At 36.6% G+C, this 13569-nt stretch overlaps 1 protein-coding gene across 1 annotated transcript in view; it reads left to right on the top strand.

Annotated features, from left to right (window-relative positions):
* LPIN3 (lipin 3) overlaps positions 1 to 13142 on the top strand; it is a 40461-nt gene extending 27319 nt beyond the window's left edge. The window contains exons 12-20 of the mRNA XM_015815743.1: positions 823 to 900; positions 1665 to 1729; positions 3594 to 3729; positions 5284 to 5432; positions 7097 to 7183; positions 9379 to 9531; positions 9869 to 9983; positions 10085 to 10188; positions 11678 to 13142. Coding sequence (XP_015671229.1) covers positions 823 to 900; positions 1665 to 1729; positions 3594 to 3729; positions 5284 to 5432; positions 7097 to 7183; positions 9379 to 9531; positions 9869 to 9983; positions 10085 to 10188; positions 11678 to 11822 — 1032 coding nt within the window. The 3' untranslated portion in view covers positions 11823 to 13142. The remainder of the gene's footprint in view (positions 1 to 822; positions 901 to 1664; positions 1730 to 3593; positions 3730 to 5283; positions 5433 to 7096; positions 7184 to 9378; positions 9532 to 9868; positions 9984 to 10084; positions 10189 to 11677) is intronic.
* Positions 13143 to 13569: the final 427 nt, after the last annotated feature.

The following is a 13569-nucleotide window of genomic DNA, read 5'->3' as shown; positions in this document are numbered from 1 at the left end:
TCTGTGTTTACCTTCGGGATCCACTTCTGAGGAAAATTGCTCTATGGTCAGATTCTTGGCAATTAATATTTAAGAATACTTCCTCTTTCAGTTAGGAGACACCCCAGTATAATAGACTCTACACTGTAGAGTCTGCTGCCTCTTAGCAAGTTGTCAGTTTGGAAAACTTTGGCTTTTTAATTAGTACCTAACATGTCCCATTTTTTAAAAACCTTGCTCTGACTTCAATGAGGGAAAATATCTAGCTTCTTAGCTCTCCACATACAACTTAAGTAGGCCTTACTACTTTGCTTCAAAATATATGCCTCCTTCTTAAGTAAATGACTTATTTCCGCCACAGAATAGGGTCTTAAGCTACTGTATGTAAACAAGGAACAAATCTCATACTTACTAGCATTGATATTACCTAGTCTGTTAATGAAACATCTGCAAGCAAACAACCAAGCTGAGAGAGCACCAAGGATTCCACAGAATAGACTTTGTACTGTAGTCCAGTGTCAGCCTTCACTGGCCTGCTGTTCTTCCTTGAACCTTGAAAGCCTCTTATGACTTCCCTTTTGTTGCTGTCCTGAATTTCTTAACACTGTTGAATCAATTGCAGTAAGACTCATATCCTTCTATGACATCTTATTCTTGGGAACATTGAAAGTTGTGGGCTGGTTGATTCATTTTTGAATTAGATATTTGGTATTGACATGTTTGGAGATTAGAGCTTATCCAACAATTGTGGACTATTACTATTCTTAATTAAGATTGTAAGAGCTGCTTTTTGGATTCAGTCCAAGTTACCACAGCATTTCTTCACCTTTGTTGTGGTTTCAGAATACTGTTGATAAATTAATGAAAGAGAAGATGCCCAAGAAAGTTGGAAGATGGTGGTTTTCTTGGAGGCGAAAAGAGGTACACATATTGCAATATGGAAAGGAAACATCCCTCTATGATGTCCAGAACAAAACGTTGCAGTTGAAATGGACTTTTGTCAGGTGTACTCAGCCCTAATCAAATTAGGTACTAGCACAGTGATGGCAAAACGTTTAGAGACTGAGTGCCCAAACTGCAACCCAAAACCCACTTATGCATCGTCGAGTGCCGGGTGGGTGTGGCCCATTGGCTGGGTGTGGCCAATTGGGTGGGCATGGCCCACTGGGTGGGCGTGGCTGTGGTGGTAATCGCAGACTGGGTGGGACTAAAAAGTTCAATCAATCAATTCCAACTTTGCAAGATCTTTTTTTTTCCCGCGAGAAGTTGAAATTGACTGATTAAAACTTTTTTTTTTTTTTTGCACACGGCGGTGGAGGCCTAAAGTGAAAAGGTTTTATAAAACCCAGCTGAAGGACTGGGACGACGGCACGCGTGCCCACAGAGAGGGCTCTGAGTGCCACCTCTGGCACCCGTGCCATAGGTTCGCCACCACTGTACTAGCACATCTCTCCTTTTATAGACATGGCCAAATCTAGTATCTTTGTATCCAATCCTTTGAAGCAGAGATGAGTTCCTTAATTTAATGAAATCTTCTGTAATATGGTAGGTTTCCCATTCTGACTGGGAAATCTGGGATGTGTTATTCCAACTTATCTAGGTGACATCAAATGGGAGAAAGATGATTTAATGCTTGAATGGATATTTAAGGAACATTAACTAAAGATATTTTTATGTATCTGTAGCATGAAATCAGTGCCAGGAAGTCCAACAAAGTAGGCAATAATCAGGAGGACACTTCTCTTCAGATGTAAGTTGTGATTTATTGATATTATATGGAATTTGGCATATCTAAGGGCATGGCTGTATTTTCAATAAATAATTATAATGGAGATTTAATAGTTTTGATTAAAATGTCTTAACTCACCATGACAAATAATATTTACTAGTACAAATCCACATGTAAAACTTACCTTAACAATTTGGAAAAAACAATTAGCCCTCTTTCCCCTCTCATCCCATTCCTTGACCAGAATTTTATTTTAAATATGAGAATTAATTTGTTGATTATAAGAAATAGAGAGAAGAATTTACTGGAGTAGAGATTTAATTATGGACCCGGAATCTATAGCTGAATATATTGTGTAAAAATAAAATAACACAAATGAAGCAAGTTCAAATCTTTCCACTTAGGTTTACCAGATGCTGACTAATAGTTATTATTATTAACAATAATGAAAAATGCTGTGTATCTAATTCACTTAAAATCAGAGCTCTAGGTAGAATATAAGGGAATAGCCATCTTGCTCAAACTGCAGTTGGTGCCTTTAAAAGAACACTGCGTTTGCATACTTCATTTTCTAATAAGTTTTTGAAATTGCTTGTTAAGTGTTTTTCAGCTATTAGGAACCTTTGGATCAACAAGTTTTATAGCATCATATGAGTTTCCTTCTATCCTTAGCAAAAAAAGAAAATGCAAGTTTAAGGACTTAAAAAAATCTTTTGGAATAAAGAGCAAAAGGATGATTACAGCTTTGATTTTGGAAAGTTAAAATAGACTAAACCTCCAGATGGATTTGAAATAAGATTTTTGAATTAATTATAAAAATCCTTCCCATAAGAAAATGCTTTTGTTTTAAATTCTCCTAAAAATGATAGTATGAGACTTTGAAGATTGGACACTAGAGGGAACTAGAAGGAACTAAAGACTATAATTAAAGAAGAAAAATTGACTTCCTAATACACAATAAGCAAAATATCTTAACACTGGACATACTGAAGGATATTTTTGAACAATGGACCCAGAAGTTAATTTTAAGAGTGTCAGCCTCTATATATTTCAAAGATGTTATGGAAGAAAAACAAATTTAACCAGACAAGACTGAGACTGATATGAAAATGGATTTAAAAATGACAGGCTACAAGAATGATATGGAAAAAGATGCTACATTGGACATACAAAAGAAATCGGCAGATATCTGAATCTGGCATAAATGAAAAACCAACAGAGTGACTGGATAATTTTTCTATACTGGATTTACAGTATGTTAAAACCTAGCATAATTTTGTGAGAAGGGAAAAAAATGAAAATAAATCAAATCTACAACATTATTTAAAAAGACTAAAGATCAAGATTATTAGAAGTTGGTTTATTTGATCAAGGTTAAGATAGATATGTTGCTATCTCTAGTCTAATCATTAAGTTTGGCCATAATGGAGTTTTGCTGATATCTGGATTGAAGTGACAATATTTTATGGATTTCTTTATAGATAAACAGGAAATAGGAAAAAGAGAACATTTGTTGTATGTTAAGAGAATGTTTACCTTGGTGTGCAGAGTTGGGAGCCATTCTGTTGATTTCTGTTACTCCCTCTTAGACCTGCCAATCTTTGGTCTTTGGAGGATTAGAGTTGCCATGGAACTATGTCATATTATTTTGCATTGAATGATCTAAAGATGTTTGGATGAGATAGTTCATAAGTGGTAAAATAAATACATTTGGCAAGATATCAGTTGTGATAACAATTTGGGTGATAACCCTTATTCCTTTAAAAATCATAAGTATTGTATAGGATTTATTTCCTGAATGAGTATTATTTCACATCATGACCCATATTTCTTGGCCCTTACCCTCTTTTATGTTGACAATTTATTTTGATCTTGTGAACCATAGGATACAAAATGATTCCTCCAGTGATGATGATGATGCTGTATCATCCCATCAACGAGATAGATCCATGCCAGATGTTATCACACAGAAATTTCTTCCAACCTACAAGAAGTCCTTAAGACTCTCCTCTGATCAAATTGTATGTAGCTTTGAATATTCTTTTCTATATATTCCTGTTTGACTCAGAAGAGAACTTTCTGTTCAGGAAGGGGCTGTCAAAACACACTACCTAATTGGCTTTCCTCTTAGGTGGACTTCACAGTTACTGTTCAAACTCAGTTATGAGTTGCATGTTGAAAAAAAAAAAAGCCCAGACTTGGCCCTTAAAGTTAAGAAATGTTGGGGAAAATTTGGAAGTGTAGTTGAAAATATGAGTAGGTGATGAAGTTTTGTGGGCCAAATGTTTCCTCTGTTAACTGATCATCAACAATTATTTTCCAAGATGGTATACAGTATTATTATTTATTTATTCATAAAATGTACATTCTTTTTTTGTTCCAAGAGACTAAAGGAATATTTGTAACTCTTTCTTCCAATTTTTCTCTATTCCTGGAAGTTGCTTGACTGGAGAGAAAGTGACTGGGCCAAAGTCAAGTCACTAGTGAGTTTCCATGCCTGCATCTCCCTAGTTCTGCCCTAACTACTACCTCACACCAGTTCACCAGTAGGTAAAACATTGAACTGAGATCACTGAAATCCAGGTGCAAGTCCTCAATCAATTATGGAGCTCATTAGGGACCTCTGAGCCAGACACTTTCTCTTAACCTAACGCATCATGCAGATAAAATAAATGATGACTCCAGGTAAATCACCTTGAGATCTTAAAGGATGAGGAGAATATCAGCGAAGTAAAGAATAAAATAATTTAGGCATGCACAATTTGGGGCCATAGCTGAATGGCAAGTTTGACCACAACCAAAACAAGCAAGAGCAAATTTGAATTTGATTTAAATAGAATTAAAAATAATAGTTAAAAATTAACATTCAATATTCATTTTGTAACATTCTGAAGGCTCCATTCAGTGCTTTGGAAATAGGACATGAGTACTACAATGTTAGATTTGGAAGTGGTTATACATCTCTACTTTTTAAAAAGTTAGACTAAAAGAAATGTCTATTTCTATTTTGAAATTCACACTTCGTTAAGAAGAGATAATATATACCAAAGTCTTTCTCAAGATGAACCATTTTGTTTAATCGGTTTTCAGTGCACCAGGGGCATAAAACTATTTGTCCAAATATGAGCAGCAATTTCTTTTTTTTCTTTTTATATGAGCATCAATTTCAATTGGGAATGATTTTAATATAAACATCAAGATAGTTTAAAATCCTAATTTCAATTGAATTGTGACCTTGCAAATTACTGACAAATTTTTGAGCAACAAAGACGACTCTTTGATGTAATAGCCTCAATTTTCCAAATAGTTTAAAGGATTTGCAAACATTTGAGAGAATCAAAATTGGGATGGACATATGAGTTGCTATATTTTGTCTGATTGCTTGGAGAGCATAGAAAGAAGAATGAAGTTATCCTTGTGTTCACATTTATTTGAAAACAAACTACTGAATTCTGTGGCATTTCTAAATAGAAACTGATTAGGATGTATAACTAACAAAACAGTTCTGAGAAATGTCATGTTCTAAATAAGTATGTTGTAATTGTCTGCCTCTTTTTCCTCTTCTTTTGTTGTAGAAAAAGCTGAACCTGAAGGATGGCCCCAATGAGGTTGTGTTTAGTGTGACCACTCAGTACCAGGGCACATGTCGTTGTGAAGCTATCATTTATTTATGGAATTGGTATGACAAGGTGGTGATCTCTGACATTGATGGCACCATCACCAGGTAGATTCCCACTGGCAATGCTTCCTATAATACTTGACTGTGGATTCTTCCGTGCCACCGTTATTTCCTCTTACCTCTCTCCAAAGGAGTTTAAAATTGATCTGTAGTTGTCTACACTTTTGCCAGCCTTGCCAGGCTTGTAGAGAATGTGCAGAAATCACTCTGAGTCAACCAGTTACTTAATCTATGATCTAACTCAGGGGTGTCAAACTCGTAACATCACGTGATGTGTCGCAATGTATTGCGACTTTTTTCCCATTGCCAGCAATGGGGTGGGCGCGGTTTTGGCATGACACATCCGGCCTGCAGGCCGGGCAGTTTGACATCCCTGATCTAACTGAACTGCAGATGGTGATGAAATTAAAAAAAAAATCCCTTGTTCCCCCAACTTCACAGTTTACAAAAGACATGTGAATGGTTGCTGTCAGGGGAAGCTTTCCAACTATAATGCACGTTTTCCTCGGGCATTTAACAATTGCTTTATGATGGTGAAAGGATAGCATACTAGCAATTTTGCAACTGAGCAACCACTGTAAATGTGGGTGCCAATGATGGCAATTTCTAGAGTGGGAGAAAGGAGTAGATACATCTCACCCATGCCTGCAGAAAAACAACAGGAAGAGGATGCCAGTGTTACTCATCCTTGACAACTTTAAGATGTAGACATGCTAGCTGGAGAATTCTGGAAGTTGAAGTCCATTCATCTTAAAATTGCCAAGATTGAGAAATGTTGCTCTAGGCAATGGAAGGAGAGAGATAGCAATAGATGTCATGAATCCTCCTGGGGCACAGCAAGTATTGCAGAGAATATTAGACTGGCATAGGGATTTATGCAAGTTAAACAAAAATAAAAAAATCAAAAGTCCAACCTATCTCTACTCCAAATTCAGGACTTGGGTTTGGCTAGTTTAAAGAAAAGAAGAAACAGGGGTGACATGATAGCAGTATTCCAGTATTTGAGGGGCTGCCACAAAGAAGAGGGCATCAAACTATTCTCCAAAGCACCAGAGGGCAGGACAAGAAACAATGGCTGGAAACTGATCAAAGAGAGAAGCAACCTGGAATTAAGGAGAAACATCTTAACAGTGAGGAAAATTAACCAGTGGAAAGCTTGCCTCCAGAAATCATGGGCGCTCCATCACTGGGGGTTTTCAAGAAGAAAGAGACTAGACAGTCACTTGTCTGAAATGATATAGGTTCTCCTGCTTGAACAGGAGGCTGGACTAGAAGACCTCCAAGATCTCTTCCAGCTTCTATTCTGTTCTATTCTATTCTATTCTATTCTATTCTATTCTATACTCTACTCTACTCTACTCTACTCTACTCTACTCTACTCTACTCTACTCTACTCTACTCTACTCTACTCTACTCTACTCTACTCTACTCTACTCTACTCTACTCTACTCTACTCAGCTTATATGGACTAAGCAGCTTCTGCAGCTTCTGTGGTCATTTTGGGAAAAAACAGAAACGAGCTGGCTTGCTTACGCTCTTAGAGGGCTTAAACCAAAAACAAAACCACTTCTGTTAGAACAAGTTATCTTGAAACATGTCACTGCATGTCCAGTTCTGAATATTCTGCTATCACTCTTGTTTCACTTATAGGACAACTTGCAGCTACATTGTGCAGAGTTCATCATATACATGTTTTTTTTTCTCATCAGGTCTGATGCCCTAGGGCATATCTTGCCACATCTTGGGAAAGATTGGACTCACCAAGGCATCGCTAAGCTCTTCCATAAAATCCATCTGTATGTATTAGTAGTCCAGAGATATGAAGATAATGTTATAGTTCGTATACAACAATAGCTCTATTAACTTGCTGATTCTTTTAAAATATTAGATCCTAATTCCTTCTTCCAAAACAGGTCAAGCTAGCTCTCTTTTTGTTACTCATATGCCAGCAAGCAGAATGTTTTTAGATAGGCTGTAATATAAGCTGACTGCTGATGATTTGTGATGCATATTTCATGAAGACTGAAATATTGTTTTCTTTTGTTGTTTTTGAAAGTTTATTATTTAAAGTTAAAATAATCTTGAATACTAGCCATTGAAAATCCTGCATCTGCCTACCTTAATCAATTATATACTCTAAGTCAGAGTTTCCCAACCTTTCTGGTTTTGCACACCTTATTTGCAGCCAGCAAATAAGTGCATGCAACTCCATTTGGGCAAGTGACATGCACATGTGCCCGCTCCTCACCCAAATGCAACCTGCGTGCACATGCTCACCCACTGCTCATGGGCGCGTGTGTGCTCGCTCACCCGCTGTTCCCACGGCCCGGTTGCAAATAGCTCACAGTCCACTAGTGGACCGCTGCCCAGCATTTGGGGAACCCTGCTCTAAGTCACTGGAAGGCCTTATATTCCTTTCTTAAGGATGCAATGTATTAAAATTGTTACCATGTTAATTTTTTATAGCAAATACTGAGAAATGGCTATTTCTGCCAATAGCTTGGAGTTGTCCTTGATGCTCTCTGAGCTTGGTTGTTTGCATGCAGATGCTTTATCACACAATTTGAAACATCATCAGTGCCAACATCATCAGTTATCATCAGCTCTGATAATGTTAACTGGTCAAGTAATTAAAATTTTGCAAGCAAACAACCAAGCTCAGAGAGCACCAAGGACTCCATAGTTGTTTCTTATTTAAGATTCTCAAAGAACTGAAATCCTTGAGATTCTCTGCTAACACAACTGCCTAGGAATATGTCAAGTGTAAAATGATACCTATTTTAGACAATGCTTCTAGCTCGTAGGAAATTATTTCTATCTCATTCTAGCTTCCTAAGATATGCTTTGATATTTTTGATGTTCTTCTCCCCTGTCCTAATCTCCTTCTTGAACTTCATAATAAGCATCTCTATGTTAATTTTTGTATTAGTGTTTTCAAACAAAGGCTAGTCTACCTCTTATTGGGAATTTTACATGAGCTAGAAGTTACCTATTCTATACTAAGTCATTGGTAGTTCCAGATTCTCAGTACTGATGATTTCTTGGGTGAATGGCAGTTAGTCATGGGAAGTACATTTTTGTCTTTATGCAGAATTAAAATATGTGCAAAGCAAATTAACAAGGAAAAATGTAATGAACTGACATTCAACTAAAATATAAAATTGCTACATAGAAAAAGGAATAAGCATCATAAGAAACTTATAGTACGAATAAAGACAGGATGGTCAATAATTGGGCCAAGCTATTAAAACTGCATTTCATAACAACATTTGTTGCTATTCAGTTATTTAGGAAGCATTGTCCTGAAGATATTGCTTTTGGTATCAACTACTTGATTAACCTAGCCAGACTGCAACATTTTGCTGATTTGAGCAAATCCCCACAAAGTCAAATAGGGTTGGACCTGGTTAGTACTTGGCTGGGAGGCCACCAGGAAATCCCAACCCTAGCTTCGACTGTGACGTTGAAAAAAAAAAGGAAAATAATTATGACAAACCATTTCTATATAGCCCCAAACTATATGTCCAAAGATTCTCCAGGAGTTGAGTTTAACCTGAAGGAGTCTTTGCCTGTATAACCAATGTGACATAGAATATTGTCTTCATAGTAATTCCTTCACTTTATTAACATATAATGACACTGTGGTGTGAAACCATATTTGATTGGCAACACTATATCTATTATATGATCCCAGATTTCTTGGGATTTTGCAGGGGAGAAGCAACAGTGGCCTAATGCTGAACAGAAAAGAACACTGATTAGGAAAATAATCATTTGAAAGAGCAAATACATTTGCTGTGGAGAGGTCTTTGAGAAATACTCTAAAAATATTATTTTGTTCTATTACTTTCAAATGTGTGTCCCTTTGACCCAGTTGTAAGAGCTGATCGGGAACAAAAGCAGTTGTGCCATTCCTGCTGGAGGGGGAGATCAGATGAGGGGGATGTTAAGCAAAATAGTTTCATTCCATTTGGTATCGTCTCCATTCTAGCAACGGATACAGGTTTCTCTATTGTTCAGCCAGAGCTATTGGCATGGCACACATCACCAAAGGATATTTAGAATGTGTCAATGATAAAGGTTGGATGCTCCCCAAAGGACCTATCCTGCTGGCACCTAGCAGCCTTTTCTCGGCATTTCATAGGTAAGTATTTCCATGTAATGGTAGAGGGTGGTGTCTTAATTTGTGTGAGCATTGTTTTATTGCTTTCTTCAGAGATCATAGAAATGCACAAGGATGTGATATTTGAGTAAGTATGACCTAGAATTCATTGATTATGGTCCCATGTAAGGAGAAAGATGAAAGCTCTAAATTAAAATTTGGGTTTGCATCTAGAATTACAACTTCCCCTGACAAACAGGTGTCATAAATTAACACTTTATAATTGCCCCCCCTCTTTAAAAATCTTTAAGTACTTGATCAAGAAGAATGAGGGGAAAACAAGTTCACCTTTCTAAACTATTTATCCACTGCATTGTAGGGAAGTGATTGAGAAGAAGCCGGAAGTGTTCAAAATTGCCTGCCTGACAGATATTCGAAATTTATTTGGTTCCAATAGCTGGCCTTTCCATGCTGCTTTTGGGAACAGACTAACTGTGAGTATCAGTAGAATGAGGAATATGTATAAAGGAAATGAAACCCTTGTTGATTATTATTATTATTATGACATATATGCTGCTTGTGGTTTCTTCAACAGGATGTCTATGCCTACAAAGAAGTGGCATTGCCAGAATCCCGGATATTCACTGTAAACCCCAAAGGGGAATTGATCCAGGAACTCATAAAAATTACCAAGTCCACGTAAGCCTGCAGATTAGCCTATTCTTTTGCAGTCTGTAAATGTTGTAACGAATGATTTGCTTAAACAAAACATCTAAGTGGCTAATATAGGCAAAACTATGCAGTGACAAATTTCTTCCTTCATCATGTGATTCAGCTGAAACATTCTTCCACCTCTACCAGCATCATTCAGTTATATACAGCTCAGACATAAAGCTTTCTCCCAATTGTGTTGGATTTGAATTGAATCCTGTTGGATACATTCCAAAAAGTAGAATGTATTCAACAGCATTCCATCCAAATCCAGCACAACTGGGAGAAAACTTGAATAAAGCCTGAACTTATAAAATCTAATATATATTTAAATTACATAAATTTTATTTTTGCCCTGGCTCTAAAAGGTAGAAATAGCCAGGGAAAAATAAACTTTACCTAATTTCAATGTATATTAGACTTTATAAGTTCAGGTTTTATTAAACTTAAACAGAGTACTATTTCCCCATTTGGTTGCATTTGCATTTATAATTTTTACAACTTTTGAAGTTGGATATAATTTCAAAGGCCACATGTAACATGGTCCCTCAGACTGTGCACCTGCATGTATAGAGGAAATTATGGAAGCATTAATAGGGATGTCACCGCATTATATGGCAAATGTTCTTAGAAATGAGTGCAAGCAAGAAAGCTTACTATATATTACCACTATCTCTGTAATGGGTTTAATGTGAGATCCAAAGTTCAGGAGCATGTGTATGGGGTGGACATAAGGGTATAATTAAATCAGTGGTGGGATTCAGCCAGTTCGCACCACTTTGGCAGAACCAATAGCTATTTTTTTGTGGCTCAGGCCCAGAATGGACTTCTGGAAGCGGCATCCACACAGAGAACCGGTTGTTCACATATTTGAATCCCACCACTGAATTAAATGCATTTATTAACATAATAAACAACATAAGTAAAAACAGGTAGTCCTTGTCAGTAACTGAACCCAACATTATAGTCATAAGTCATGCTGTCATTAAGTGGGTCATGTGATTGATCCAATTTTATATAATAACAATAATAATAATAATAATAATAATAATAATAATAATAATAATAATAATAATAATAATTTTGCAGTAGTTGTTGTTAAGCAAACCCATTATCTGCAATGAATGTGTTTTTTTGCCAGAAACAGAAAGTAAATGCCAGCTTCTGGCAAAAAATGTAAATTGCAGTCATGTTGCTGTGGGATGATGCAAACAGCTATAAATGCAAGCCAGTTGCTATGTGCCCCAAATGTGATCACTGCAGAAGGGAGGCAGCCATCCTAACTTCAAATCCAGATCATAAGTGTGTGTTTTGGGGGTCCAGCGTAACTTTGAACATTTGCTAAGTGACCAATTATGCCAGGACTACCTGTATCTGCTTCCTTAATAAAATTTAGGAAAGGTGTTTACTCTGAAACTATAAATGTGCAAGAAAAAATGCTTGCTGTTTTTAATTGTTCATGTCCTCGTTCTTCTAGGTATGAGCGCCTGGGTGAGGTCGTAGAATTTCTCTTTCCACCTATTGGCAAAGATGTGGTTGCTTCTCTGGCTTGCCCAGAGTTCAGCCAATTCTCTTACTGGAAACCACCCCTGCCTAGCGTAGACTTTGAAGACTTTGTCTGATTGTTCAGAGCCAACATTATTTCCCAAGGAATCCTTACTTTTTGGTCCTCCAATATGATGGATAGGCAGCAAAATAAAGCTTGCGATTTCTCCTCCATTATGTAAACCACTTGGCCTTTAGAAAGGATGTGTGTTTGTAGTGAGTAAGGAGCATCTTGTGTGGAAATGTGTTCTTTCAACCCAAGATTTGACTGATATGCTGTATGATTAAGTATTTGTGATATCTTTAAGTGATTGTACTCTAGTCTTTATTCTTAGATTGCAAATAGACTTCATGATGTTAATAAGGGTGGAAAGTCTCCACTCCTCCCATCCCCCAGTGTTTGGGGTCAACAGAACTCATGGCCTAGAAGATAAGCAGCTTATATACTGTAGAACATTTTTCTTCCACTCATTAGCACACTGCTTTAAAACCTACCAAACCATGTTTCACCTAGATGTTAGTATTCTAAAAGAAATGATACCCCTTTCATAATGCTTTCAGTTCTGTGCTGCTTTTGTTGATTACAGTATTATGGATAGGACATTCTTTAAACATTACTTCTGAATACTGTGACTTTTTAAAAATATTCTCTAGTGCTGCTCTGAACTAGACCCCTGGTTTTACAGAGCCTCTTCTGAATGCTGAACTCTGTCTCTTGAATGTAGCAATAGGCATGAACACTGTGACTTTCTGTAATGGGATATTTAAAATCATGATGATAAAGAAAATGTAGTCTTTGACCTTATGGTAATTAATAGCTGCCAAATTCTTTATTAGCTAAGATATTTTTTATAATGTATTTGGTTAGAGATATAGTCAAACACCAAATGTCCATTAGCACGGGTAATTCTGAAAATCAAAGATTATATATTCTTTATCACAAGGGCACCAATAATAAAAGTGGGGAAAGTGCAATACAATAAGCAAAAATCACTCATTTTGTAAGATTTGTGCAGATTTCTTTTCTCTAGTGGACATTTATAGTTTTGCTGTGAATTTATTGAAAATTGGATTCAGGGAGCCAGGTCTTGTTCTACTTCATGCGTTTTCCTCCTTCGTAAACCTAGGTTGGGGTACAGTGAACAAAAGGATATTTCACTCAAGTCCTATGAGCCATCTATTTGCAACATTCTATGAATTTCCTATGGTCTTCATTATACAGACCTTGTTTTCTGTCAAGAGGAGGTGATTTCTAGTTGTGAAATGTATGCTAGATATGTAGGAATTCCCAACTTCAAACTTTGGCATCAGTTTAAAGGATCAGGTGACATAAAGAGTCTCAGCCCCAAACCCTGAAAAGCTGCAGAAAGTATTTTCAATAAACCTATGAAAAAGTGTTCTCTTTGTCATCACTGTTGCTACGTGGTATCCTAAGCAATAACGACTTCCAGTTCTTAACCCCAAAACTCTGTAAACATAATTCTGCTGTAAATAGGAGATACATCACATTGTGATTTGAATAGGAGATACAGCACATACTTAACTTGAAGGATCTTGTACATTTGATAACTTAGTCTTTAACATGCTAAATTAGTGTGAATTAAAATTCAGAATCTTATCAGCACCTGTTGAATTTGTACTTTAACATTATTGAGTTTATCAATCTGATTTGCTCAATCGTTGTAATTAGCCAGTTGTCCAGCATACTAAACCATAAAGTGATTTGTTTGTTTGTTTTTGGCCTTGCATTAGACATTAAATGATTAATATATTATTGGGCTGAACACAACTCCTAGAGACTACAGGGGTGCACCATTTAGGTTT

This window comes from Protobothrops mucrosquamatus, unplaced genomic scaffold (genome assembly GCF_001527695.2).
Source record: "Protobothrops mucrosquamatus isolate PMUCROS unplaced genomic scaffold, P.Mucros_1.0 scaffold373, whole genome shotgun sequence".
Classification (NCBI taxonomy): Eukaryota; Metazoa; Chordata; class Lepidosauria; order Squamata; family Viperidae; genus Protobothrops; species Protobothrops mucrosquamatus.
Note: the sequence above shows the minus strand (reverse complement) of the source record. Positions and strands in the feature narration are given on the sequence as shown.